This window comes from Gracilinanus agilis, chromosome 3 (assembly GCF_016433145.1).
Source record: "Gracilinanus agilis isolate LMUSP501 chromosome 3, AgileGrace, whole genome shotgun sequence".
Taxonomy (NCBI): domain Eukaryota; kingdom Metazoa; phylum Chordata; class Mammalia; order Didelphimorphia; family Didelphidae; genus Gracilinanus; species Gracilinanus agilis.
In genome coordinates, this window is record NC_058132.1 from 530992924 (window position 1) to 531020151 (window position 27228).

General features: G+C 33.0%; 1 protein-coding gene across 1 annotated transcript in view; it reads right to left on the minus strand.

Annotated features, from left to right (window-relative positions):
- Positions 1–7495: 7495 nt before the first annotated feature.
- Positions 7496–27228, minus strand: part of GPR180 (G protein-coupled receptor 180) — a 39442-nt gene continuing 19709 nt past the window's right edge. The window contains exons 3-9 of the mRNA XM_044667230.1: positions 22268–22468; positions 17409–17589; positions 17223–17272; positions 13667–13824; positions 11333–11524; positions 8919–8996; positions 7496–7654 (exon numbers count right to left, since the gene is read on the minus strand). Coding sequence (XP_044523165.1) covers positions 7496–7654; positions 8919–8996; positions 11333–11524; positions 13667–13824; positions 17223–17272; positions 17409–17589; positions 22268–22468 — 1019 coding nt within the window. The remainder of the gene's footprint in view (positions 7655–8918; positions 8997–11332; positions 11525–13666; positions 13825–17222; positions 17273–17408; positions 17590–22267; positions 22469–27228) is intronic.

Sequence of the window (27228 nt, forward strand, 5' to 3'; positions counted from 1 at the left end):
ACTGATTCAAAGAAAGGGTTAAAAAAAAATCAGTATCACTTTTATATTCAAAATTCACACACCGATAGCATACCTATAATCATATATATTCACAGATTATGCAATTTTACATTATAGGCTAAGGTTCTGGTAGTCAGTTTGACATAGAGCAAATATAAATTGATGTCAGGGTAGCTAGGTGGCTCTGTGGCTAGAAAGCCAGCCCTGGAGGCAGGAGGTCCTGAGTTTCAATCTGATCTCAAACATTTCCTAGCAGTGTGACCCTGGGCAAGTCACCTAACCCCTATTGCCTAGCCCTTACTGCTCTTCTGCCTTGGATCTGATACTTGTATCAATAATAAGACAAGAGATAAGAGTTTTAAGTACATACACATATGTGTATATTTATGTCATAATGCCCTACTAGTCTATAAACTCTACAGACAAAGACTATATCATAATTAAATGGTTGTAGTTTGCTAGCTCCTACCTAATAGTACTTTGCATAGATGCTTATTTTTTGTTTAATAGAATGAACATATATCCATAATCCTAAAAGAGACAGAGGACATCCTGCATTCATGATCAATTTGATTCATGATCTCAGTAATATGAATTCTCTTTAACAGTTCACATAACAATCCATTGATACTTTCTCTGCTAATAGGAATCTTGTCTATGACTTCCCCTTTTCCAAGAATTCTTAACATTAAAAAAATGTTTACAGACCTCTTGACAGTCTGGTTAAACCTATGGACATCTCAGAACAATTTTTTTAAATCAAAGGAATGGAAAATTTCAGTTAGGAGTTAGTAAAAATAAAGCTGTAATTTTTTTTAATCCAAGTTCACAGAACTCCTAAAATCTCTCTATTGACCCCTCAGAGTATGTGGACCTCAAGCAAAAACCTAAATATTTATGAGGATAGAAAGCTAGGTGGCACAGTGGATACCACTGGACCTGGAGTCAGGAAGTCTGACTTCAAATGCTACCTCAGACACTTAGTAGCTAAGTGACGGTAGGTAAGTCACTTAAGCTCAGTTTTCTCACCTATACAATTGCATCTGCTTCCTAGGGTCATTGTGTGGATCAAATGAGATACTTACTTCTAAAACACTTTGCAAACCTTAAAGCACTATATAAAAGCTATCATCATCATCACCATCATCAATCCAATAGGAGAACCTTCCTCTCAGTCTCGACATTACAGTATAACACTTGAGCCAAATAATTTGTTATCGTTAGTTCTCATTTCATGACTATCCTCTTCCTATCCCCAAACTATATTTCCTGGATGAAATGCTACCTCTTCCATACAAGCAGTTAACAACCAACCTATTTATATTGACTATTGCTTCTAGTTCAATCACAGTTTTGACCCATCAGAGACTGTTGTTCAATGTGTAACTGCAACCAAATACATTTAGGAACTCCCTGGAAATTCTTGAATGAAAGATATTACATTAATATGAATTATTAACATGAAAATCCTTGGCTTGGAGAAAATATTTTAAATTATTTTTGTGTTCGGTTGGATAAAAAGATTTTTTTAAAACCACTATTTCCAATAATGTGCAAAATAGATCTAGAGCACAGCATTTGACTGTCTGACAAGACACCAAAAAAAAGGGTAGGTTTTCCTTAAAACTTCTAAGGTGATATTCTTAAATTCTAAGCAGAAAAAAAATTCAGAATGGATTGTTATCCTTTCTTTTAATTGAAAAACAATTTGATCTTTATTGGAGAAGATACCACCTCTATCCTTTCTCTCCCCTCTGTCAATCAATCAGGGAGCTGTTTGGGCAATACTTGTATCTAAGCCCTGAGGCTTTACCTTGTATAAAAAAGACCAAACTCAAAATATTAAAACTGTAACATAAACATATAAAGAGAAAGTGACTCTGACATATCGAGGAACTCATAAAATTTGAAGCAAAACAAAGGCAGACCGTTTTCTCTATGTTCTGGTCTAGCTATGCACATTTCCAGAAGACAATAAAAATATCTTTTTCATCTACTACCGTATTTTTATCCTCATTAGAATTCATGCTTATTCTCTGATTATCCTTCCATAAAACATTAGTGTATCTGAACTTCCATCCACACCATACAATGCAGATTTTGTTTCTAATAAATGGTCAAAAATCATTTCAAAAACAAAATAACCCAATTGTGTTTTATAGGCCAAAGACACCCTTATATAGTTCCAATAATCAGATGTTTCAATATTCCTGGGTACAGATGATATAGCAGTTATAGAAGAGGCTAAGTAAAACTCAACCCAATATACACTTCCTGCTTTGAGAATTTTATCCTCAGGACGCTTTTGACTTGTTAAGATTTTGGCTTCTCTCATTTTTCATTAGTGCCTACACTTTTAAAATAATGTAGTTTAGACATGTCATGACTGCTGAAAACTCATGGCAGGAGCCAGGAGCTTGAGCATGACAACAAATAATCTTGCTGTAGCATCAAGAACCATGAACACAGAACAAACATTGGGACATGATTGAAAGTATTAAGGAGCATAATGAGAATGCAAAAAGTGGGAAATGTCTTACCACAAGAGTGAATAATTGGGGAAGCACACAGGATCTGGAAAAGATGACTTGAGTCTCTAAAAAGGGACTTATTGAGAAGAAAAAGAGACAAGAACTGAAGACTTGGGATATGAAGCAAGTTGCTGGAAATGGGCAGGCAATGAAACTTGGCTGGCTGTAAGGGGATTCAGGTTCAGAGAATGTATAAACTGAGAGATGTGATTCTGCAAAACAAATCCAGTTGTGCTGCTCAACTTCTAATAGTATTTTAAACATCTAACTTTCTTGTATGAGTAATGTTTTCATTATTAAATCACTGTTAGCCTCAAAGGTATACATTTTGAGGGATGGTTAGAGATAGAATTTAATAGACTTTTAATGGTAATTTTAAAGAAAAGAGCATTAAGTCTAATGTGTTTCTGCAACATGTTTGTACTAAGTGAACAAAGTACATTGAATGTTCCTAAATGGAGAACTTGTCATGCCAATTAACGAATCAAATTTAATTAACTTTAGGTTAATTAAAAACCACTGAAACTCAATTTTTATAAATGTTACCTTCTGGGAAGAATTGTCTTAAAAGTCCAAAAAGAGCTGATATTCTTAAAGGTTTGTAAGGGAGAGAAACTAGAATCATTAACTGTAGCTCTAAATGTTTGTTTTGCGTGGGAGTAAACTGGAATGTAGTAATATGTGAATTAGACTTTTGAACATCTTCCAATCACACCTACTTTGTTTTCCAATCACGCGTGTAAGTTATGTTTTAAATACATTTTTATCCCTTCTGTATAAATAGAACACATCTATCCATAAATAAGCACAAAAGGGTTAAAGTTCATTGAGACCACCAACCACTTCCCAAAGACTTTCTGGGTTTATTGAGAATTTTTAACTCTTCTTATATTCACACAATCTGATGCATCTGATCACAGGGAACTTGAAGTATTTAATATCAATGTCACACATAGTGACTATAATGCAAAGAGATTTAATTAACATATGCATATTCAAATGAGTACTGTCCCCAAATGTACCACCAAATCCTAGTTTCTGGGAACCATCAGTGAATGACTGGACAGCATTTTTTCTTCTCTCCAAATAGCACCAAATGTTTACGTTAACCATATGAGGAGGTAACATTTTAAAGCTGTATTCTGTTATACATAAACTTCTAAAGAGTATGTGCTGACTCTAAAGAATACAATGTAATGTTTTTTTCTTCAACCATGTATCATCATCTTTACCATGAACATCAATTATTACATTGGGTTGAAATAGTGACTTCCTAAGGGGGGCAGGAAACAGTATAGGATTGTTTACTCCCACTCTCAATGGCCTCACATTGTTGTTATTTCTGAGTTCTTATGTCCTTTTTCAATTGTTTTTCAGACTTAAGCTACCATGACAACAACTGCCATGTTGTCAGCCATTACTTCTCACTCTTGTCAGTGGGTCTTCATTTGATCCGTGTGGAAATGGATAATTAGGTTTGTTCAAATGTCACGTAAGAGAAATAAGCTGAGTAAGGGTCAAGGGGTTCTTCTATGAATAAAGTTCATAGAATGTATTGCATTAATTTTGTGAAATCTATTTTGGCTGTCCATTGGATTTTTGTTTTACTAAGTGCCTGATCTTAAGCTGTGCTCCAAGTAGCTGAGTTCCATATAGATGAGTTGCTTCTTGTGATGCTATGATACCATCATTGCTCAAAAACATTTCTGAAATTCCAAATCCACTTGCAAATCACACAAGAAAACCACTCTCACTCTCATTACTGTAGTCACAGCTAATTTTTTTCAAACCAAAAATAGCATTAACTATATTTAATGACACATTACATTCCTCAAACTTGGCTCTGAATGACTTGTGGCTACTTTCAAAAATCAAATCTCTTCTCAAAGAATGAAGATTCACCATGCTGGAGATTTGGGCAGGCAAAAGCATAGGCCACTAGCTGTAAAGACAATTCTAAAAGGAGTTACAGGGGGCAGCTGGGTAGCTCAGTGAATTGAGAGCCAGGCCTAGAGATGGGAGGTCCTAGATTCAAATCTGATCTCAGACACTTCCCATCTGTGTAACCCTGGGCAAGTCACTTGACCCCCATTACCTACCCTTACCACTCTTCTGCCTTGGAGCCAATACACAGTATTGACTCCAAGATGGAAGGTAAAGGTTTAAAAAATAAAATAAAATAAAATAAAATAAAATAAAAAAAAATGTTACAAAAATGAACAATGGTAGCATCACTAGACTAAACATCTAGGGTCCCAAGAGGATGACTGTGTGAAGAGAACAATATTCATCAGAATGTGGAAATCCTGCTGTTTCTTTACAAATGAATCTCATTATCTTGGAGTTCCACCTCTATTGGCTACCCTCTATTTCTCTCAAAATAAGGCTTCATTTCAGAGTCCATGCAAAACATTTCCCCAAATGAAATCCTTCTACTATATTGTGGCAGTAGGACTACTATATTACTGCCCAAAAGTCATAGTTCAAGCCTTGGATTGTAGAAAAGCCCTGCACATGCTCAACTCCACTTTTGATTTCACCACAATTCTAATTTAGACCATTATAAGAGACCAGAAAAACAAATGAGATGTAACCATTCATCTTCACTAAAGAACATACACTTAGTAATAAAAAGAATGCTTTTTTTCACATTGAACTTTATTAAGAAAGATAGAAGAATTTCTCCAGATATTGACTATCCATTGTCCAAAGAGTAAATGAAAACAAAAAACAACCAGGCAATTGGGTGAGTAAAAGTCAATAACAGAATCTGGAAAAAAATATTTTATTTGTCAGCTTTTGATCCCCTTCTAAAGATTTCTCAACACATACCAACCCTAAGTTTCCTGCAAACTGTGATGATGAGGTTGCTAAGTAAAAAGATGGAATAATTTATTCTAGTTCTAAACCTATTAATTCTGAGTCTGAGTAAGCCTAGAGTAAAAGCATATCAGTTTCATAGTGAATAAAAGTTTTCCTTCATGTAAACAATGATTTCCGAAATGACCATAATAAATTAACAAAAAAAACCACCCAAACCTACAACAAATATATATATATATAGAATATAAATGAGAAAATAGAAAAAATTATTTCCTCTTGAAAGCTGACTAAGTGCCATGTACATTGCAGACTCATACAACTCAGGATGGACAACTGAGGATTTATTATGTATTTTCCCTGCACAAGAGAAACTCCAAATTGACAATTACTATTGTTTTACATCTTCAAAGGAGTTTCACTTTTTAAAATTGATTAATCATACTCCAGCTTAACACAAAAGAACTTGATTATCATTATTAGTAATGTGGAGCAAAAGAAAAACCCTGTGCCTAATTTGTACAACATGTGAAACTAGAATATATCTCAGATTTTCCAGCCTCAACCTGCAATTCTCGTTTATGAAACAAATTACCAAGAACTCCTTAAGAGATGATTTAATGAGCATATTGCACTTTGTCGTGGTGCCATTTTGCCTTAGTCATAATCAAATATACTCAGCCCTTACATGAAACAAGTCTAGGACTGAGAGCAAACACTAAAAAAAAAAAGCCATGGACGTTTAAAGATTGAGCTCTATTATTAACTTTTAATTTTTAAGAAGATGATCAAATCAAGGTTTCACTTCTTTGAAAATGCTACTTTTAGTAACAAATTAAATTTTTATTCACGATGGCATGATGGTGGTGAAAATGAAAGTTTTAAATAATCTGTTGAATGCAAAAAGAATAATTTCCTACCAGTGACTATTAATAGCGATGCTAATTTTTATATAGAAGAGATTGTCAACCATTTAATCATTATTTCAACAAATAGGCACTTCTATAAAGTATATTTTTTTCAGCTGGCATTCTCAATACAGGGACATCACAAAGTATGGCTTTATTACAATGGATTCAAGATGGCAACTACTTAGAACCCAGTGCCAACCAGGATTATAACAAATCCAGTGAGTATTTTGTTTTTCAATTATTCATAGAAAATTTAATCCTGATTAAGTATCCTTGGGCAGGAATTCATGGGTAGTTGATGACTGAAACCAACATTTATGTGAAATGCTTCTGTTAATTTAATCTGTGTATATGGCTTAATTATGATTGAGGATTCAATATAAGAGAAATGAATTATATCAGGATTAAAATTTTAGTATACCATATCACACATTCCATTTTTCATTTTTTCTTTTCAAACATTCGAGCCTGCTATTTTTCCATCAAAATACTATGACCTTTTAAAAAGCTTTCTTCTGGGTTTCTTGTCCATATCATCCATATAATGTTTTTAAATTTTATTTTTCAAATTACTGTTTATCAAAAGCCCCCTGCTACTCAAGTTGAAAGCTGAAACAGTCAATAGTGGAGAGGAAAAAAAATGAGGTTTTCCCCCACCCACAAATAAACAAAAGCTTACTAAATTTAGATGTAAACACTTTACATTAATTTCCTGAAATGATTTCATTTTCCAACCCCTTTTTACCCTTAAACATGACCACATTTTCCATAAAGCTTAAAAAAAGAAGCAGTCTTACTCAGTGTATTACACTGATTTCATAACTGGACTATCTGAGACATGCTTGAGCAGGTAATCACTTAACTGATTACTTTTTATAAGGCTGTCAAACTTGAGTCAGCTATATTGATACAAGATGAGGAAGTATATGTATTGAAAATATCTAACCAAAATATTACACATTCCTTTTCTCCTTTTGTTTCCATAAGGAAAAAAACTGCTCATCATGAAAGAATAACCTTTCTTTAAAAGTTCATACCTCATATATATTTCATAATGTTTCTTTTATTGGCTTTCTTCAGTTTTGGTACTGTTCAGATGCCAGGGCTATAACATGCTCTGCTTTTTCTGTTCAATTTTTCCCATAGAATGTATGAACAAAAATATGAGACATCACTGTATTTGGATCCTTATTGCACCTTGTTAAATGAATGTACTTTCCCTTTAACCAAGTATCAAAAATGAGGTCGACTTTTGTGTCCAGATGATATTGTCAATGGTAGTGTTACTGAAGAAAGTGAAGAAACTTCCCAGTATAGACTATGAGACAGAAAAAGTCTGTAGAGGATAACCATGGAAACAGATTGGCAGATGATAACACCTATTGTAATAGCCTAAAAGAGAGAAAGTGAATGCTTTTAATATGTAAAAGTCATCATTGTACATGAAGAAACACAGAGATTATATTCAATTTATTATACGCCTGCATATTTATTATTTTAAAATATTACTTCTTTCCTCAACTTCAACAGACTATTTTACTATAGAAAAATATAAAAGGAAAATACCATTAAATGTTCAGAATTGTAATTGTCTGCATGTAAAAATCCTCTAGCAGTAAGTTTGTAGATGGCAAAGAGAGACACAAAAGAATAATTTTCAAGGCCAAGTTCCCTCCCTAGGGAGTCAAATTGTACAGAGGGAAGAAGTTTCTACAAGTAATGAGAAAAATTGGGTACCAGGCTAATACAGTAATAGGAATAAAACATCCCCCCCACTTGAACCTTGAAAATGCTCTAAAAGTCCTTTCAAATCTCAAGTCACTTCCCTATTTTTGTAGACTACCTTTCTACCTATTTTACTCTTTGTAAAATACCTCAGGCTCAGAAAACATTTGTGCATTCAAGCACACACTGCATTGCTTGTAAAGAGCTGCTGGCAGCACTCCACTTTGGAATGATGGAGTTATTCACCTAAGAAGGTAGGTATCGACACAAATCAAAATATGGCATACTTGAGCGTGGCAGCCTCCTCACTCCAGTTCCCAGCATGTTAAAGCAACAAGACAGATTCCTGTAAATCCACCCTGATTTCTGCTGTTGTTTACCCAATGAATAAAGCATATAATGAATTTTTTAAAAGTAATCTCTGGTCAAGGACTACATTGTGCTGTGTTTTTTCCAATAAATTTTATTTTGTAAAACAATGTTTTGCAATTGGCTAATCAGTAAAAACAAAACAAAACAAAAATCGAGCAAAAGCAATGTGAAGTGATGACTGAATTCTCACCAAAATCAAGTTTAAAGAAAATCAAGTTGCAAACATTGCTATTAGTAGTTACCTTAAAAACTGCTTTTTGCCTAATTTTTGGTTTTGTGTTAAAGAAAAAGAAAAAAAACTTTACTTTTCTTCTAGGTAGTTTTATTCTAATTTGCACATAGGTTTTAAGCAAAGACTCATAGGTTCAGTACAAGCTGTGTTTTAAAAAAATCCTTCTCTGCCCCTTTCCACAAAGACTTAACTTCTGAATAGAGACAATTTTGGCCTTTTCATAACTACTTAACCAAACATATACATAATTATATCCTCATAATTATTTAACCAAATATATATGCATATGTGTATGAATAATGATTTCTAACCTTTTGCATTACTTACCTTTTCTCTTTGATAGTCACTAAAAATAAAAGAAATGGCTGCCAGAACTGGATGACATAAAAACCATAAAATACAGCCCTAAAACAGAAGGATAAAATGTTAGTTGAGTAAGGTTGGGCTTATACTCTGAAATGAAATCATAATAAAACTATAGTACAAGGCTGATTATATTCCATTCCATTTGTCTTCAAAGTGGAACTGTTTAGGATCTGGAAGAAATGATATTGCTTCTGTCATATTAATTAATTAAGCCTTTTGTCTTACCAGGTTAATTATATTTTTATAGCATTTAGAATCTTACGCTATGTATACATGAGGCCTTATCCTGATGCACCAAAAAATTTACGTATCTATCAATTTATAGGCTTATATTATATTTACCGTATATATCACATTACCTTTTTTCCTGAAATTAAAAAACTGATTAATAGATGATAGATTTTAAAAGTTAGAATCACTAAATCCAAGCATATTACACTTTGAATCTGAAGGTAGTAGAAGAAAAAGACAGTTCTAATAAATAAAATTCCTCAATAGTATTTCTTAAAAGGTATAAAAAATATTCTTTAATCTCTAAAGAATTTTAAAAATGAAACTTCCGGACAAAAAAGGGGAATTTTCTTCCCTGATATCATGATAGTGTTGTGAGGAAGATTAATAAATGAGTATTTAGGAGACTTAGTAGGCAGGGTTAAAGGATTCTAAATGGAATGGGGAAAATAGGGGAAGTTAACTTAAATATTTATCTGGGTTCAGAAGGGTGAGTAGGAGAAAGGAATGGACAATAGTCTGGGATCTGAAATACTCAATATAAGAATAAGGGAATTGTATTGATATGACTGACAACAGGTGTGGCTCTTAGTAGAGTCTAGAAGGGATGACTTGGGGAAAGGCTAAAATCTACCCTATTTCCTGAATCCTTTGATGAATCTCTGTGGTCTGAATCTCTGAATTCCCCTTCTTAATTCAAATTAAACTAAATTGGCTTCAGGACCACACCAGAAACAGAAGCAGAAAGGCAAAAGAGAAATGAGAATATAATTCTCTCTTCTCTTCTTTGTCTTTGAACAATCATGTCAAAAGACCTCTCTCAGACACAGGGTCATAGGATTTAGAGTTAGAAAGGCTATTAGAAGTATTCTCATGTAGTCCCTTCATTTTACAAATGAAGAAATTAAACCAAAATAGTTAAATGACTTGCCCAAGGTTACAAAGTGCAATAAGAAGCCAAGCTGGGCCTCAAATTCTGGTCTCTAATTTCATATTTAATACTTTTTTTCCAATAAGCCATGATACCTTCTCTATGTGTAATCATGTATATAAGTATTCAGAGGTGAAGTGGAACGTATTGAAACACTTGGCTATATCTGTTTTTGTAGAAAGATCACCCAACTTCAGCCTCTGATAATCGAGTATGAAAGACTACCCTTCAGCTGTAGCATCTTGTATTTGCTTACTACACAGTATGGTCTTAGGGGAGGACTGGGGACTAGACTTGTGATTTTACTGATATAGGGAACACTCTGGTAAGAAAACTCCCTCTTAGCAACACAGATCAGTGTATGTTCTGTACTGATAGTCTTAAAGTTATCTAGAGCAGTGGGGTCAAACACAAAGCTCTCAGGCTGCTTGAAGCTCACAACACTCTAGAGTAGTGATGGCAAACCTTTTAGAGGGGCAGGTGATATGAAAAATGTTCTGAGGTGCCCATGGAGAGAGGGAGGGGAATATCCTAGCTCCACATTGCTCTGACTTTCTAGTAACAAACTCTGGAAAAACTCTGTGCTGGGGTGATAGTGGCATGCTCACAGAGAGGGCTCTGAGGCCCCCCTCTGGCATGCGTGCCATAAGTTTGTCACCACGGCTCTAGAGTCTGACCCAACTCAAATTAAAATGCAATTTGGAAATATCTAACAAAATAAATAAAAATACAATAAAACATATATAATAATATTACACTTTAAAACTAAATCAATGCGAGTCCCTCAGGGATCTTTATGTATAGCTTGGTGTCTCTGCTTCTATTTGAATTTGACATCACTGGTCCAGGGCACTGACAGGTTCAGTGACTAGACTTCTAGTATGTGTCAATGACATTTAAGCTCAGATCTTCTGGGCTCTATTCACAAAAGACATATCCTGGGTTAGTCTAAACTCTCTTGAAGAGTTCAAACTGTTTTATTTATTCTTATAATTTTCTTTTTTCCTTATAACAGTCTTGTACAATAGCAGAAAATAAATAATCCCTCCATTTACCAAAAAAAAAATCTATGGGTCATAATTACAAGATGAATCATGCTAGTCTAGGTCTGCTGTCTCTCAAATGGATATTCTACAAATATATACCATCCACTTTATGAAAAAAGTCTGAGAAAAACATAATTAAAAAGTTATTTCTTATACAGAATACTTACTTTGGCAAATGTGATGTAGAACTCCCTTTTAAGGGTAGTTCTTTCCACTGTGATAATCTGGTAGAGACCACAGCCTAAAGATAATGCCAGGCAAACTCTTAAAATAATTATAAATATCTCTGCTAAGTTATGCTGTGCATGATAACTATGGTGTTTGGTATCTTCAAATTGTTCCCAAAGCAGCAAAATACTCTGTAAAAAAATCAACATTAAGTAATAGAAAATATTTTATTTATATGCTATATCTGTTTAAAGAATTTTCACCAAGTGCTTCTCTAAAAACTGCTGATGATTACAGTCAAGCAAATACAAAAGTTGTCACTAGATAAAGTAAAGACATTGTCCTTTATTCAATGATGAATTGCCATTCTTTAAAGACAATAATTTAAAAAAACAAATCAAGATGGTTGTTCCAAATCCAAAGTATCAAATACAAAATGGAAAGAAAGAGATCTTTACATTTCCCCTAAAACTCATTCATTGCTCTATTCTTCATCTGGTTAGTTCCCCAAGCCTACAACTTGGGGACAATCTTCAATAACTCAGGTAAATCTATATATTTAGTATATAGCAGAAATTATATATACTCTCTGAATCTTCAACACTTTTTGATCAGAATCATTAAGTTCTACAACCAGTCCATCATTCCTCCCATTGCCAAAGGTTTTCATCAAATGCTGAACAACATGTATCTGAATTGCTGTAATAAATTCTCCAGAAATCTCAGTCACTGAGAGTCTCCTTCAGTCAGTCCTAAGCACTGCTTTTAAGACCTACAACATGTAGACTTGAGAATGTTATCTACAACCTTAAGATGGTAGCCTAAATCTATATGCATCAGTTTTGACTGGTTAAACTCCCTTGCCATTCCACATATAACAGACATCCATCTCAGCTTAATACCTGTGGGTTGCTCATTTTCCCTACTGAAATAGCTTGCCCTACTCCCAACCTCTTTCAGCCCAATTATACGGAACCTTCTTTAATCTGTAAGCTTCAATCCAAAACATTCTTCTAAGGAAATGCTTCTTATTTTACAGAAAACTACTCTTTATACTCTTCACATCATTTTTACACATTCCAGCTCATTCTCATTTATAAAACATAAGCTCATATATATTCAATGTATACATTTATGTTGATAGTGTCTAACTATCTTGTTCACCTTATTAAATTGGGGATCCTTGACATGCAATCTATACTATATAAGCTCTCCTAGCATCTAGTACAGTGACATATACCTTATGAATGCTCAATACATAATTTGTCTATGCCAATGTGTTAAAATGAAATAGATCAAAGAGTTTGGGATCAAATTCCTTTACATTCAATCTTTTCTCCTTTTTAAAAGTTAATAGGAATTCCATTAAGGAAAAAATATAACATGGGAAATAAAAATTTGATTTACCAGTAAATCTTTCTGGTATACTAATTATTTCCCAGGATCAAAACATTATAATCATTAGAACTTTATACTTTTTCATTTATTTTTAAGTTTATACTAATTATTTCCCAGGATCAAAACATTATAATTGTTAGAACTTTATACTTTTTCATTTATTTTTAAGTTTATTTCCTTCCTGTTCATATTTATTTCCTGGAATAACAGAATTGTTTCCTAAGTAGTGAGTGTATATGCTTGACTATGATAAGCGATGGGGCTTCCCTTTCTCAGATCATTAGTTTTTTATTCTAAACTGTTTCTTACAGAATTATGACATAATATTTATGCTTACTTGGAAATACTATCAATAAAACCTAAATCATCCACATCAGTACTTTACTCAGATTCTTATAACTACATCTTATGCCTGAAACTTGGTATCTTGGAATAAAGTGGATATCATCATACTACCTTCAATTTAAGAAAAAGAAATTGAGAGAAATCAGTAACAAAGATTTTCTTAAAAACAAAATGATCTCTAATTCACTTAAATTCTGCTTTTTTCCCTTTCTAGGTTTTCATTTCTAGTTAAATTCAAACTTTATTTTCAGCTAGTGATTTGAATTCTTATACACTTAGTAATAAAATTAGACTAATTCCTTTACAATTAATTATCTTTACACTGGGTTATTTAGAAATAGCATAAATTTCTCCACAGGAGACTAATTCAGGTAAGTTACAGTAAAATGACATTAGTAGTGTCAGACTCAAGTTGGAAAAATAGCTTAAATAAAAGTTTCTGAGTTAGGTGCTAGCAACTCAGTTCATTAAAATGTAGCAACTCCCTGTGGCAATCTATTCATAATTTTAAAATGGATATACAGTTAAGCCTGACCATACTCCTCCAATTTAATGCTACGCAAAACGAGTTCAGACTAAACAGCACACACCTGTATTATGACAATGACTACAGCTATGCCAGTAGATGCTGGAGTAGAATCCCACTGGAGAGGTCTGCTTTGATACTTCTTCATTCTGCCTATTGTCCAACCCACACATAAGCTCAGTAGTAAGTACAGCATCTGGATCTGGGAGGCTATGTCACAAACTGATGAAAGATGGAAACAAAAATGGACAGTTATTCATCTCCATGTAAAGTATTCATTCCCAGTAAACAAAAGAGATAAATGAATAGCAAATCCAGAGAGTTAAATTGGCACACAAGAACTATGCTTTTGATTTAGAACTCAATATAACATGTAGATAGTTTAGATAAACATGAAAATGAAGCCAGAATTGTTTATTTATTTAGCCCACTAATTTAACTAACTTTTATTAGTCAGAGCTTCATAAATCACTACCACTACCATTAGTCTATTTTTACCTTTTTTGTTTTTTTAAACTTTTCCTTCCATCTTAGAATCAATACAAAGTATTGTTTCTAAGGCAGAAGGGCAGTAAGGGCTAGGCAACTGGGGTTGAGCGGCTAGCCCAGGATTACATAGCTAAGAAATGTCTGAGACCAGATTTTTCCCTTATTTTTAAGATATGTCACAACCCATAAAAATTTCAAAGCCTGAGAACTATTGCCTAGTAAAATGCTTTACACATAGTAGGCAGTAAGTGGTTGCTAAATTTAATTCAATTAAATTGGAAAGGGTAGACTTATAATCTGGTATAACCCTGCACTTTATAAATATGGAAACTGAGGTCTACATTGATAAAGGTCACACAGTTTATGCATGGTAGAACCTGGATCTTAATTCCCCATTAGCATGCTTTCCTGGATCATGTCAAATTGCATTTTAAAATCAAGTATTTGTAGTATAATTTTTACACAAAGAAAAATATGAATCTATTCAATCAGAAATTTAATCACAGAAATAAAGTTTTTAATAAATCTATAAGATCATTTAGATCTTTATCCTTATACTTTGAATAAATATAACACTGTTGTTGTTTTGTTTAAAAGGAACACCTATATTATACCTCTGGAATTACCTATCTTAAATCTAATTTTGAATAGCTATGTGGTATAGCAGGAAGCACAATGGACTTGGGAACGAAAGACTTCAGTTCAGTTCTCTCCCTGTCTGTGCGACTTAACAGCTATCTGATCCAGAATAGGTCATTTCTTCTTAGACTATTTCCTCATCTGTAAAATGGGGGGAATAACACTTGCACTACCTATCTCATGGGCTATGAAAATAGGTTGTAAACTGTAAAATAGCTTACATAAGTGTAAACTACAATCATTAGTAAATTTTTATACTTTTTCCTTAATCCAGTTCTCTTAATACAACTTGTTATTTATTTCACTGAAATAGTTTCAATTGTTGTTGCGCTTCTTAAGCACAGTAGATCATGATATTTTGTATGTTTCTTTAACCAAAGTACAGTGTTTAGGGGAAATATTCTCTAACACAAAATTATTACTATGAAACAGTATGGTAACAAACACATGACTACTAAATGATTTGCTATCTAGGGATTAAAAGTATAAAGTCACAGTTTCAAGTTCTGAAGAAAAATAAAGGCCCATTGCACTAGTGTGCTGCGCCATCAGGTGGCCATCATTTAAAATTGCAAGTTGACATCCATTGAAGCACTATTAGTGCACATGAGGCATTAACGAATGATGTTAACAAAATAGCAAAATCAAGTAAAACAAAAAGACAAAATATACTTACGTTTATGTGGTTGTTTTGCCACAAATTATTTTTTTCTGGCCAAAAAATATAGAGCCACTTTTATGTCCTAATGAATTTTGATTTGGTCCACTGTAAAATTTATCACAATTTAACAAAATAGTTCTTCACAATCTTCTCTATATTTCTGAAAGCTACTTAGGACACCTACTACTGACAGCTGAAACGATTTTAAAAGTGAAATAAGGCTAACTATATAAGAAAGTTTACATATGTTCAAAAAGCATAAGTCACATATAACTAATATTGACATAATTTATGGGATTAAATAATTTGATTGCTATAAACCCAGATAACCATAATTTTAATGGGTTATTTTGCTTTAATACTTACATTTTCTTCTCAGGATATACCATATTCAGTTTTATTAAATGATAATTTCAAATGATATAAAGACATTTTGGATTTTGATACAATAATTATATAGGATCTCAGTCACAAGCTAAAGTGTTAGTTTTGGTAAACTGCACAAATGGCTAGTAATTTTATCATGATTTAGTTATTATTATCTTATATAAATAAGGCAGCTAGGTGGCACAGTGGATAAAATACTAGAGCTAGAGGCTTGAAGACATAAGCTCACTAGCCTTAGACACTAATTAGCTGAGTGACTTATAAGTTCAAAAAATTCTATTGGGACTAGAAGCTTTAAATACCTAACTGATCCAACCTTAACATATATACAATAAAAGCATTATTATTTAATAAGTTTTTCTTACTTTTCTTGATCAACCTTTGGTAGAGGTACAAATGAAGTGTTTGGCAGCCATATAGTATAATAGATATTTCTGTTGTCAAGAGACTAGTCCAAATCTCTATGCATAAATTTCCTCACATTAATAGCAGGCTTGGACTAGATGATCTCTAAGTGAGAATATTATGATTCTGTGAAAGATAAGTTGATAACAAGAAAGAGGTAAAGAACCAAAGGACCTGAACACTCCACAAACTGGATGAGCCCTTTGATAAATCAAAGTTGATAGTGATGAACTGCAAGAATTCATTCATTTATTGTTTTTGAATATGAGTAAAATGGATGTTTATTATTTTTTAAAATCCTAGACAACAAGATTAGCAGAATAGATTCCTGGACCAGTATAGTAACTAGTCAGATGACAACCCACTTGATAGTGAAATTTTGGGGAGACAAACATAAAGAATTTAAGAATATATTCATATTACTGTGTGACCCTGGGCAAATCACTTAACCCCCATTGCCTTGCCCTTACTGCTCTTCTGCTTTAGAGCCAATACATAGTATTGATTCTAAGATTAGAAGGTAAGGGTTAAAAAAAAAAAGAATATATTCATATTTAGAAGCCGAGTTTTAAAGTAGACTCTATTAAGGTTTGCCCTCAGATTATTTTATTCTCAATTTTAAAATGGTATATACTCAAGCCTAGTCATACTTTTCTAATTTAATTCTGTTCTACAGAAATAAAAAGAAGGGAAAATAAGGTTAAATATAGACACGTGTCTGCAAAATTACTGTATCTATGTAAATCACTGTTGTGTAGTACTGATCCAGACTTGGCAAAAATTCAGATGATCACTAAAGAAACTGGTTCTCATATAAGAAGAATACTTACTGAATGATAGATGTAGGTACTGGTTATTTAAAAAAAAAAAAAAAAAAGCTAACTAGTGCATAAAGAGTACAACTCTAGCTGAACTAGTGCCAAAATTTAATCAACTGAACTTACTGACCTTAGACAAATAAAACATAATCACAAACAAAAATAATTACAAAAACTAATGGCTACACTAAAAAATATATGTAGTTTTTAAAGGTACTCACATTTTGCCAGACTTCCCATAAAAGGGACCCCTATTCCATCTTTGGAGTAACTAAGAAATGGAAAGGAATAGTTAGTGTAAATTAGAAAGTTCTCAAACAAAATTCATAATCAAAACAACCATAATTTGGAAATATTCATTAGAATTAATTAACTTTAATGACTGAGTCTCAATGGTAGTAAGGTACCTGGAGAAATGCAGGTAATTAGCTAAAGCTGAACCAGCTTGCCAGAGCAATGCAGTTGTTAAGACCTTTAAAACCATGTGCATGGGTCCTCCTTTCTTAATAGCCTGCCACAGTGATTGAGCATAAATGCAGGCAGTCACAAAATATACCAGGACTAGAAGGAAAAAGAATTCATGTAACCCTGGAAGAGGAAAAAAAAGAGAGAGAGTGCATCAATTGAAAAAATAAAAGGTGTATTTATTTCTAAGTCTCTGACAAAAAGTTTCTAAAAAATTTTTATAATCTGAATCATTTGATTTTAAAAGTAAACTGGACTCACATATAATTATAATTCTGCTTTTGGTCATGAATTGAAAAAGTGATTTTAAAAAATCAATTTCTCTAATTTTAGGTCAAATTTTCAACCATAAAAAAGCAAGTCATGCTATAAACTGTTATCTTTTAGTTTATTAGTTTGAGCAGCATAAATATCCTCCCTTGGTTACAATAATATAAAGAACCAAGGTGAATGTCCCTGGCCCTAATAGTCTTACCAACAGAACTTGGGTTTTTATTCAAAGAAAGTAAGCTAAAACAATGCTTTTAATTGGCATTCATGTTTTATATAGATTTGCCTTTTTCAAAAAAGTGTTATTAATTTCATGTTAAAGTAAAATCTGAGAATTTATTTTTGTTAGAAAAACATCGTTATGGTAACCAACAGCTTGGTACACTGTTTCAAATGCCTCAACAATTCTCTCAGCAAATTAATAAAGAAATGTTATGGAATATTTTAAAATGATCATTTGGGTAGTAAGACTAGCACAATATTTTAGATCCATGGAGCTAATTCCCTAGTTAAACTTTCTGATTAATATCTGAATCCCATTAATGTGTGGTGGCAGTGGCTGCAGTCAACTTTGTTTCTATTACAATCCTGCATTAACAATTATATTAACAGCTAAGAAATGATAGAGATTATAAGGGGAGAGTAAGGAAGAATCCTCTTTCACATATACAAACTCTCTAGGACCTGGCTCTCAGTGTTTCAAGTTAAGAAAAACTAAGGATTGGGGGCAGCTAGATGGCTCAGGGGATTGAGAGTCAGGCCTAGTGACAGGAGGTCCTAGGTTCAAATCTGACCACAGCCTAGGCCTGTGTGCCCTGGGCAAGTCACTTAACCCCTGTTGCAAAACCCTTATTTCTCTTCTCCCTTGGAACCAAAATAGTATTGATTCTGAGACAGATGGTAAGGTGTTGGGGGCAGCTGGGTAGCTCAGTGGACTGAGAACCAGGCTTAGAGACAGGAGGTCCTAGGTTCAAATCTGACCTCAGACACTTCCCAGCCGTGTGACCCTGGGCAAGTCCCTTAACCCCCATTGCCTAGCCCTTACCACTCTTCTGCCTTGGAACCAATACACAGTATTGACTCCAAAATGGAAGGTAAGGGTTTAAAAAAAAAAAAGTTAAGGTGTTTTTTTAAGGTAAAAAAAAAAAGAAAAAACAAGGATTAAGCAAATTTTATAAAAATGTCTTACTTTTTTGGTTATAGATAGCTTTACTAATTTTTAAAAATATAGAATAGTGAATGGTAATTTGTGGCAAGTCTTATTTTAGTTAAATAAATGGTGTGCTCAATACATTTCTATATTTCACAGTAGCAGAAAAGCAATTTTAATTGAGAAGTTTTAAATTTAAGATTGAAAATTTTGTGAGCAAACTGAAGGTTTAATATGTTTTTAAAGATATCACATAGAGTATCACTTCTTTTATAAACATTCTTGTTAAAGAAAATGGAAAACATAATAGTTTTTGAAATGCAAATAAAAACATCCACATGGATAACCAGGAAAAGATTATATTAAAGAAATGATTCAATCATTAAGATTTGATGAAAGCAAGGAATAAAATGAAAATGGAAAAAAAGGGAAAAGCCAATAAATAGTTTAGCCACTGGGTGTCCCACTTGCTCCACAGAAAATGAATTCTAGGCTATAGTCCATTCTGGCACCCATGTTACAAAACTACAAAGATCTGATTTTTATCAATGTGGTTACAACTTCCATAGAAATAACTCCCATTTACATCTGAGCCAACCTTCAAGAATTTCTGGGACTAAAGAAATTCATCATCTGGAAGGCATTCTGGTGATGGGTCTCTCCATATGTGAGAAGGCTGGATTGCAGGCATATACTCCATCATTGATCCCTAGCTCAAAGACTTTGCAGAACCTATCACAATTTGCACTCTCTTGGGATCACTTCTGAACCCTGATGAGGACTTTAGTGAAGGATTATTAGAAAATCCAAGTGAAAAATTATGTTTAGTCTTAGTTTAAACTTGGGATTTCATCAATGTAGGGAGTTCTTGGTATGGACTCTCCCTCCATCAATGCATGTTAGCAACTTGTCTGTGACTTCTAGTCTGTGGCACTGTCTGTGGCACTGAGATATTAAATGATTTGCCCAAAGTCACAAAGCTAGTATATGCATCAGTATCTTCCTGACTCCAAGACTCATCATACTCATCATAGTCTAGAGACCATACCATACTATATCACTATATTTAGACTTAAAGCAAAAAATGAGGGGATTACAAGTGGAAACCTATTCCCCTATTACTTAAAAAAGTATATCTGTACTGATATAGCTTATATATGTCTGAACAGGGTAGGGGCAACATTTGACCAATATTATTTCTCATAAAGGAACCAGATAGGCACTAGGAATGTTCCACATTTCATTGTAGCAGATACTTTTAAACATGGGTACCATAAGTGAAACCATCTGATTTGATTTAAATTATGCTATTCTATCTATGAACGTGTATTCACAAAGACAAAATATATTTACTTCCTTTTCAGGGGAGAAAGCATTAGCAGCCAATATGGTTTTGCTGTTACTGAGAGGCTAACAACTAGTTGAGGTCACACAACTAGCCCTAGTTGGAGGCTGGACTTGAATGTAGGTTTTTTTGACCCCAAGGCCAACCCCATTATCCACTATATCATGCTGCATCTGACTTCCTCTTACCTGTCAGTGTTAATGAATTAAAGCTATCTTTCTTTTATCCAAAATCTTTCTATAAAGGAGAAAATGGGCAAGTTTCATAAGTCTACAAATCTATCATGAAAGGAAACATCCTCCACTATTTACCAAGTAACATGAGGAAAAGACTTTTGAAAATGAAACTCATATAACCAGAAAGATGTTTTGGGATTCTTCAGTATGAATGGCACTTCCGGATCCCAAGATAATAATCAGCAGAGGAAATTATTTCACTGAGACAGCAATGCATAAAATGAATTGGACTGAAAGCATTTGTGCAGCCATGGGTAGCATTTTGCTCACAGAATGCAATTTCACTGAAGTTTGCATAAATCATTCTTGCCTTGATTGCCTACAAGATAGTTTAAAAATATACTCCTTGTTTTGAATTCACTGTTAAGTAAATACAGTACTAACAGAAAACAATTTTCATATACTTTTCAATTTTAGTTTTGCCAATTTTAGTTTTATTCAAATGGTTATCCTTCATCAGAAGGAAACAGTAATATGTTTATTAATTCTGAAAACTAAGTTTAATTTTCAATGATGGTACTAAGCAGTAAAACTTGTATAAACTCAAAAGAAAGAAAATATACTTTTAAGGGAGCATGAAACAGATGATGAATGCTACCTGTATTATGAAATACAAAAATCTGAACACAAACCAAACTGAGAAAAATCCTTTGCAACTTTATTATATGTAACTGGCAAATGTTTCCTTTTTTTACCAATGAAGAAGTCAAATCAAAAATTACTAACATGAATTTGGTGAAAGATAATAAAGTAATAGAGGAGGGGGTGTGCTGGTGAAGGGAAATGACCTTTCATGAGTGATATATTGAAATTCTGGTTTTGGGGGTGAGGAAGAGCAATGAAGGCTAGGGAGGTAAGTAAGTGAATATACACTGACTTTCATGACAGGGCTAGAAGTGTACATCAGTATTTTATTCTCACAAATAGTGAGATGTATGTGTTATAATGGTAACTGGACCATAAACCAATGAAAATTTGTATAATACCACCACACTTGGTTCATGTGTGAATCTTTTTCTTGTTCTTCAAAAGAAACCATATTATTTGGAGATATAAATACTTAGTATGACTACATTTTTTTAAATGCCAAAAAACCACTTTGACTTTTAAAACATTTTACTTTGTTCTGTTCACAAATGTGATGTTCATAAGCAAAAGAATATTGTGTTGATGTGAATCATAAGTGACTTCGTTTTTTTTTTCTATTGAAGATCCTGACTGTATAAAATAAATCTAGGATCAGCTCAAGTATGGCGATATACAGAAATATATTTGATTTAAAAATAAATAATGATCACATATAGCCTGAATTGCAAACATTTGCAGCTTAATTTTACAACTCAAAATAACCCTGATGAATATATTTTAAGTTAACTCTCACCTGAAAATGGGCACAGTTGAGACAATTTTCTTCATTTAAAGGTAGAGTCTAGAAATGAGCTAAGTAAAACATAGACTAACAGACACTTCTGAAATGGATTAATGGTAAGTGATTCACTAGAAACACAAATTTCATACATGTCCGCACATGGGAGGAGTTTCAACTTAAAAACAAAAGTGTCCCTAAAACATTTAGGAACTTGTGGTATTTTGGACTTGTTAGATATTTCAGCTAATGAATAATAAAGTCTTTAGGTACCATTTGATGGTAATGTTATAAAAAGAAACCTGGTAGTTCTAGTAACACTTCCTTTTCTATATATTGATTCAATGATGAGTCTAATTATATTCACTTCCAAACTTATAAAATGGCACTAACACATACTCGTTTTTTTTAATAATTAAAAATTTTATCCTTACCAGACTCTCCAGCACTAAAATGATCCAATGGATTCCCCTCAGCATCTGGATTTAGTAATATCATTTCAAATGAGATGTCTTCTAATACAGAATCTTCAAAATTATTGTCACATGTAAACTTGTCAACATAAAACACATACCAAGTTTGGGGATATGGAATCTGGGACACAGTCAGGTTGTGTTCAGTATGATTCAGAGTTACTTTAAAGAAAAAGAAAAAGGCACATGATTTTAAATTGAAAACAATTTAATATCTTATAATATAAACGATAAAGTCCTATTCTTGACCTTCCTTACTTGAGATCATACAACTTTTCATTTCGTTCTTATTATCCTGGTATTGCTGCATTGTTGGAAGGTGAGTGCAGGTAATTACTGTAGGTTACAGAGCAATCAGAAATTGAACATGAGTCACAATTATACATATTTTTTGATGAATGAAAAAAAAACTTATATTGTAAAAGTATGACTTTTAATGGAATACAATTTATCTGAAACTTTACTTCATAACTATTTTAAATACACTTGTTTACAAGTAAAATTACTTTGCTGAAAAATATCTAAAAAGGAAAAATTTAACAACACAAAAGGTTTAAGTTGGAGATTTATAATCACTAGAATTTGCTAACTTTCACAGGCTTTTTTATATAAGAATTTTCTTGATAAACTACTTTTGAAAAAAAATTTTTTGAAGCAAAAGGAAAAATTAGGAGTCACTTTCATCATCTAGTCTTACTTCAATTTCTCTGGGAATTCCTCAAGGTGAACACTCCCTCCAATTGTGCAAATCACAACCTACCTACACCTTTTAATTCGCTCCAACTCTTGTTCATATCTTCCCAAAAATCCTCCACAGGAGCCCTCAATGTGTCAGAGAAATTCCTCTAGATCTCATTGTGTTCTTAACAGTGGGGCAAGAGGACAATTTGTTTGTTTGTTTGTTTGCTTGCTTGCTTGTTTATTTATTTTTAAGCCCTTACCTTCTGTCTTGGAGTCAATACTGTGTACTGGCTCCAAGGGAGAAGAGTGGCAAGGGCTAGACAATGGAGGTTAAGTGACTTGGCCAGGGTCAAACAGCTAGAAAGTGTCTGAGGCAAGATTTGAACCTAGGATCTCCCATCTCTAAGCCTGGTTCTCAATCCACTGAGCCACCCAGCTGCCCCCAAGAGGACTATTTAGCAGTTGTTCCTCATTCTTACTGCATGACTTCTTTTTCTAGCCAGAATCTACCTGTTGTTCTGGTCACAAATCTCTCTGATAATATCAATGATTTTCACTGTTTCTCTTGGACTACCCTTTATCAGAAATCTCCCGCACAATCCTACCATGCATCCTATCCTTTGAATGAACCATAACTTTTAATTCTTTGGAGACTGCCATATTCCATGACTTTCAATGATATAACACTACCCAAAAAGTATACTGATGTCAAAAAGATGAGTCTTTGTTCTATAAAATAAGAGGATTAGACTACATACTAAGATTCTGTTTCCTGCTCTAAAATTCTCTTCCTTCTCTAAATATGACCTAATATTTGGTCTTTGAAAGTGGCAGGATATGGTGGTCCTCCCTTGCTATCAATTTTAAACATCTCAATTTATTTTTAATGGTCTTATTCCACTGCATATACTATGTGGGCACTACTGTTTTATGGTATAAGCTTACTTTGAAACATTATGAACACTTTAAGTCTCAAATGGGTAAAACCTAAATACATACAAAAGGTCACATGATTTTAAAAATAGCAGATAATGGAAAGAAGTACCTTTCACAACTATGCCTAAAGGATGAATTCTAAACTAAAATTTTAAACTAATTCTAAACTAAGGGGGAAAGTGTTCACAAGAGAGGAAATAGGCAGTTTTGACTACATAAAATTGAATATCCTTTTGCATGAGTGAAATACTAGAATAAGAGATGAATAAAGAATCATTGTATCAATTATCTCTAAAGAGTCTGAGATCCAAGATACATGAAGAATTATCATAAATAAGATCAAGCCATTCTTTGATAGATAAGTGGTCAAGGATATATAGTTGTCAAAAGAACTGTAAACTATGAACAACTAAAATGGCTAAAAATAGAAATGAAAATTTTGAAGTTTCATTTCACACTATAACAAATGGGCAAAAAATGGAAAAAGTCAAACTTTGAGAGGCCAAGGACAATGTGAAAATTCTGAGAAGATATTGGTGAAACTATGAATAATTCCATGAAATTCATGAAAACCCTCCTTTCCACTTTTAATATCAATCTGTAAGTATGAAAGAAATTTACCAATTTTGACCCAGAGATCCCAAATCAAAGACAGAAAAAAAGACCCATTTATACTGAAATATTCATAGCATCACATCTCAAAAAAGAAAAAAATAGAAACAAAGTGATGCCATCAATTTGGGAATGCAACAAAGTGTGGCATATTAAAGCAGTAGAATATTATTGAATAGTAAGAAATGATGAATATGAATTAAGAAAAACATGGGATAACTTGTATGAATTAAAAACAGCTTGAAGTGAGTAGAACCAAGAGAACATATATACAATGGCATTAACATAAATGAAAATGCACTATTAAATAAAAGTGAACTCTGGAATCTGTAATGACTAATGCTAAGCCCAGAGAACAGATGAGAAAACACACCTCCTTCCTCACAGTATGGATGTAGGGGCCTGCAGGTGCAGGATGTTACATTCAGCTGCTCTGGAAGATTGATTGGTTTTGCTTCACAGGTTGTCTTTGTTAAAGAGGTGATCTTCATGGAGGGTGTGGGGAATGATAGATCCAGAAATGACTATGATTTAAAAACAAAAGTCATCAATAAAATTTACATTAAAAATGTTATGGAGAAGGATGATAGATGATTTCAAGTAAAGCTCCTCAAAAAAAGGCAACCTAAGGAGAAAATGAATCAACAGAGAGCTTGGAACTAATTTTAATTGTGTGGAAAGTGTTTTGTAGTTATGTTCATATAATTCTTGTGTTTGTCTTGGCAAGCAGATTCGTAAATATTTTATATTGTATAGGGCAATTTTAAATGGAATTTCTCTGACTTGCTGCTAAGTTGTGTTGGAAATATATAGAAATGCTGATGATTTAAGTGGGTTTATTTTGTATCCTGCAACTTTGCTAAAGTTGTTGATTATTTCCCTAGCTTTTTAGTTGATTCTCTAGGATTTTTTAAGTACACCATCATATAGTCTGTAAAGAGTGATAGTTTAGTCTCCTCATTACCTGTTTTAATACCTTCAATTTCTTTTTCTTCTCTAATTGCTACTGCTAGTGTTTCTAGTATGTTAAATAGAGGTGATAATGGGCATCCTTGCTTCACTCCTGATCTTATTAGGAAGGCTTCTAACTTGTACCCATTGCAGATGATGCTTGCTGCTGGTTTTAAATATAAACTGTTTATTAGGAAAGGACCAACTATTTCTATGTTTTCAATAGGAATAAGTGTTGTATTTTGTCAAAAGCTTTTTCTCCATCTATTGAGATAATCTTGTGATTTCTGTTTGTTTGGCTATTGATGTGGCCAATTATATGGATGGTTTTCCCTAATATTAAACTATCCTTGTATTCCTGGTATAAATCCCACCTGGTAATAGTGAATAATCCTTGTGATAACTTGCTGTAGTATTTTTGCTAGTATTTTATTTAAGATTTTTGCATCTATGTTCATTAGGAAACTTGGTCTGTAGTTTTCTTTCTCCGTTTTTGGTCAGCCTGGCTTTGGGGTCAGTACCATATTTGTATCACAAAAGGAATTTGATAAAACTCCTTCTTTGCTTATTTTGTCAAATAGTTTGTATAGTATTGGGATTAGTTGTTCTTTAAATGTTTGATTGAGTTCACTTATCAATCCATCTAGCCATGGGGATTTTTTCTTAGGGAGTTCCTTGATGGCTTGTTCAATTTCTTTTTCTGAAATAGGATTATTTAAGTATTCTATTTCCTATTTTGTTAATCTAGGCAGTTTATATTTTGTAAATATTCACCTATTTCACCTAGATTGTCATATTTATTGCCATATAATTGGGCAAAATAGCTCTTAATAATTACCTTAATTTCCTCTTCATTAGAGGTAAGGTTGCTCTTTTCATCTTTGATATTGTTAATTTGATTTTCTTCTTTTTTTATTAGATTAACCAGCACTTTATCTATTTTATTTGTTTTTTCAAAGTAACAGCTCCTAGTCTTATTTATTAGTTCAATAGTTCTTTAATTTTCAATTTTATTAATTTCTCTTTTTATTTTTTAGGATTTTCAATTTAGTTTTTATCTGGGGATTTTTAATTTGTTCACTTTCCAGTTTTAAATTGCATGCCCAATTCACTGACCTCTTCCCTTTCTGATTTGTTGATATATGCACTCAGGGATATAAATTTTCCTGAGAACTGCTTTGGTTGCATCCCATAGATTTTGATAAGTTGTTTCCTCATTGTCATTCTCTTCGACGAAATCAGTAATTGTTTCTTTGATTTGTTCTTTGACCTACCAGTTTTGAAGAATTAGATTATTTAGTTTCCAATTAGTTTTAAATATGCCTTTCCATAAGCCCTTATTGATTATGATTTTTATTGCATTATAGTCTGAAAAATTGCATTTATTATTTCTGTTTTCCTACGTTTGCAATGTTTTTATGCCATAGCATATGGTCAATCTTTGTATATGTGCTGTGTGCTGATGAAAAGAAGGTATATTCCTTTTTATCACTATTTATTTTTCTCCAGATATCTACTAGTTCTAATTTTTCTAACATTTCATCCACTTCCCTTACTTCTTTCTTATTTATTTTTTGGTTTAATTTATTTAGTTCTCATAGGGGAAGGTTGAGGTCCCCCATTAGTATGGTTTTACTATCTTTTTCCTTCTTAAGCTCCTTTAGTTTCTCCTTTAGAAATCTGAATGCTGTGCCATTTGGTGCATATATGATGAGTACTGATATTTCTTCATTATTTATATG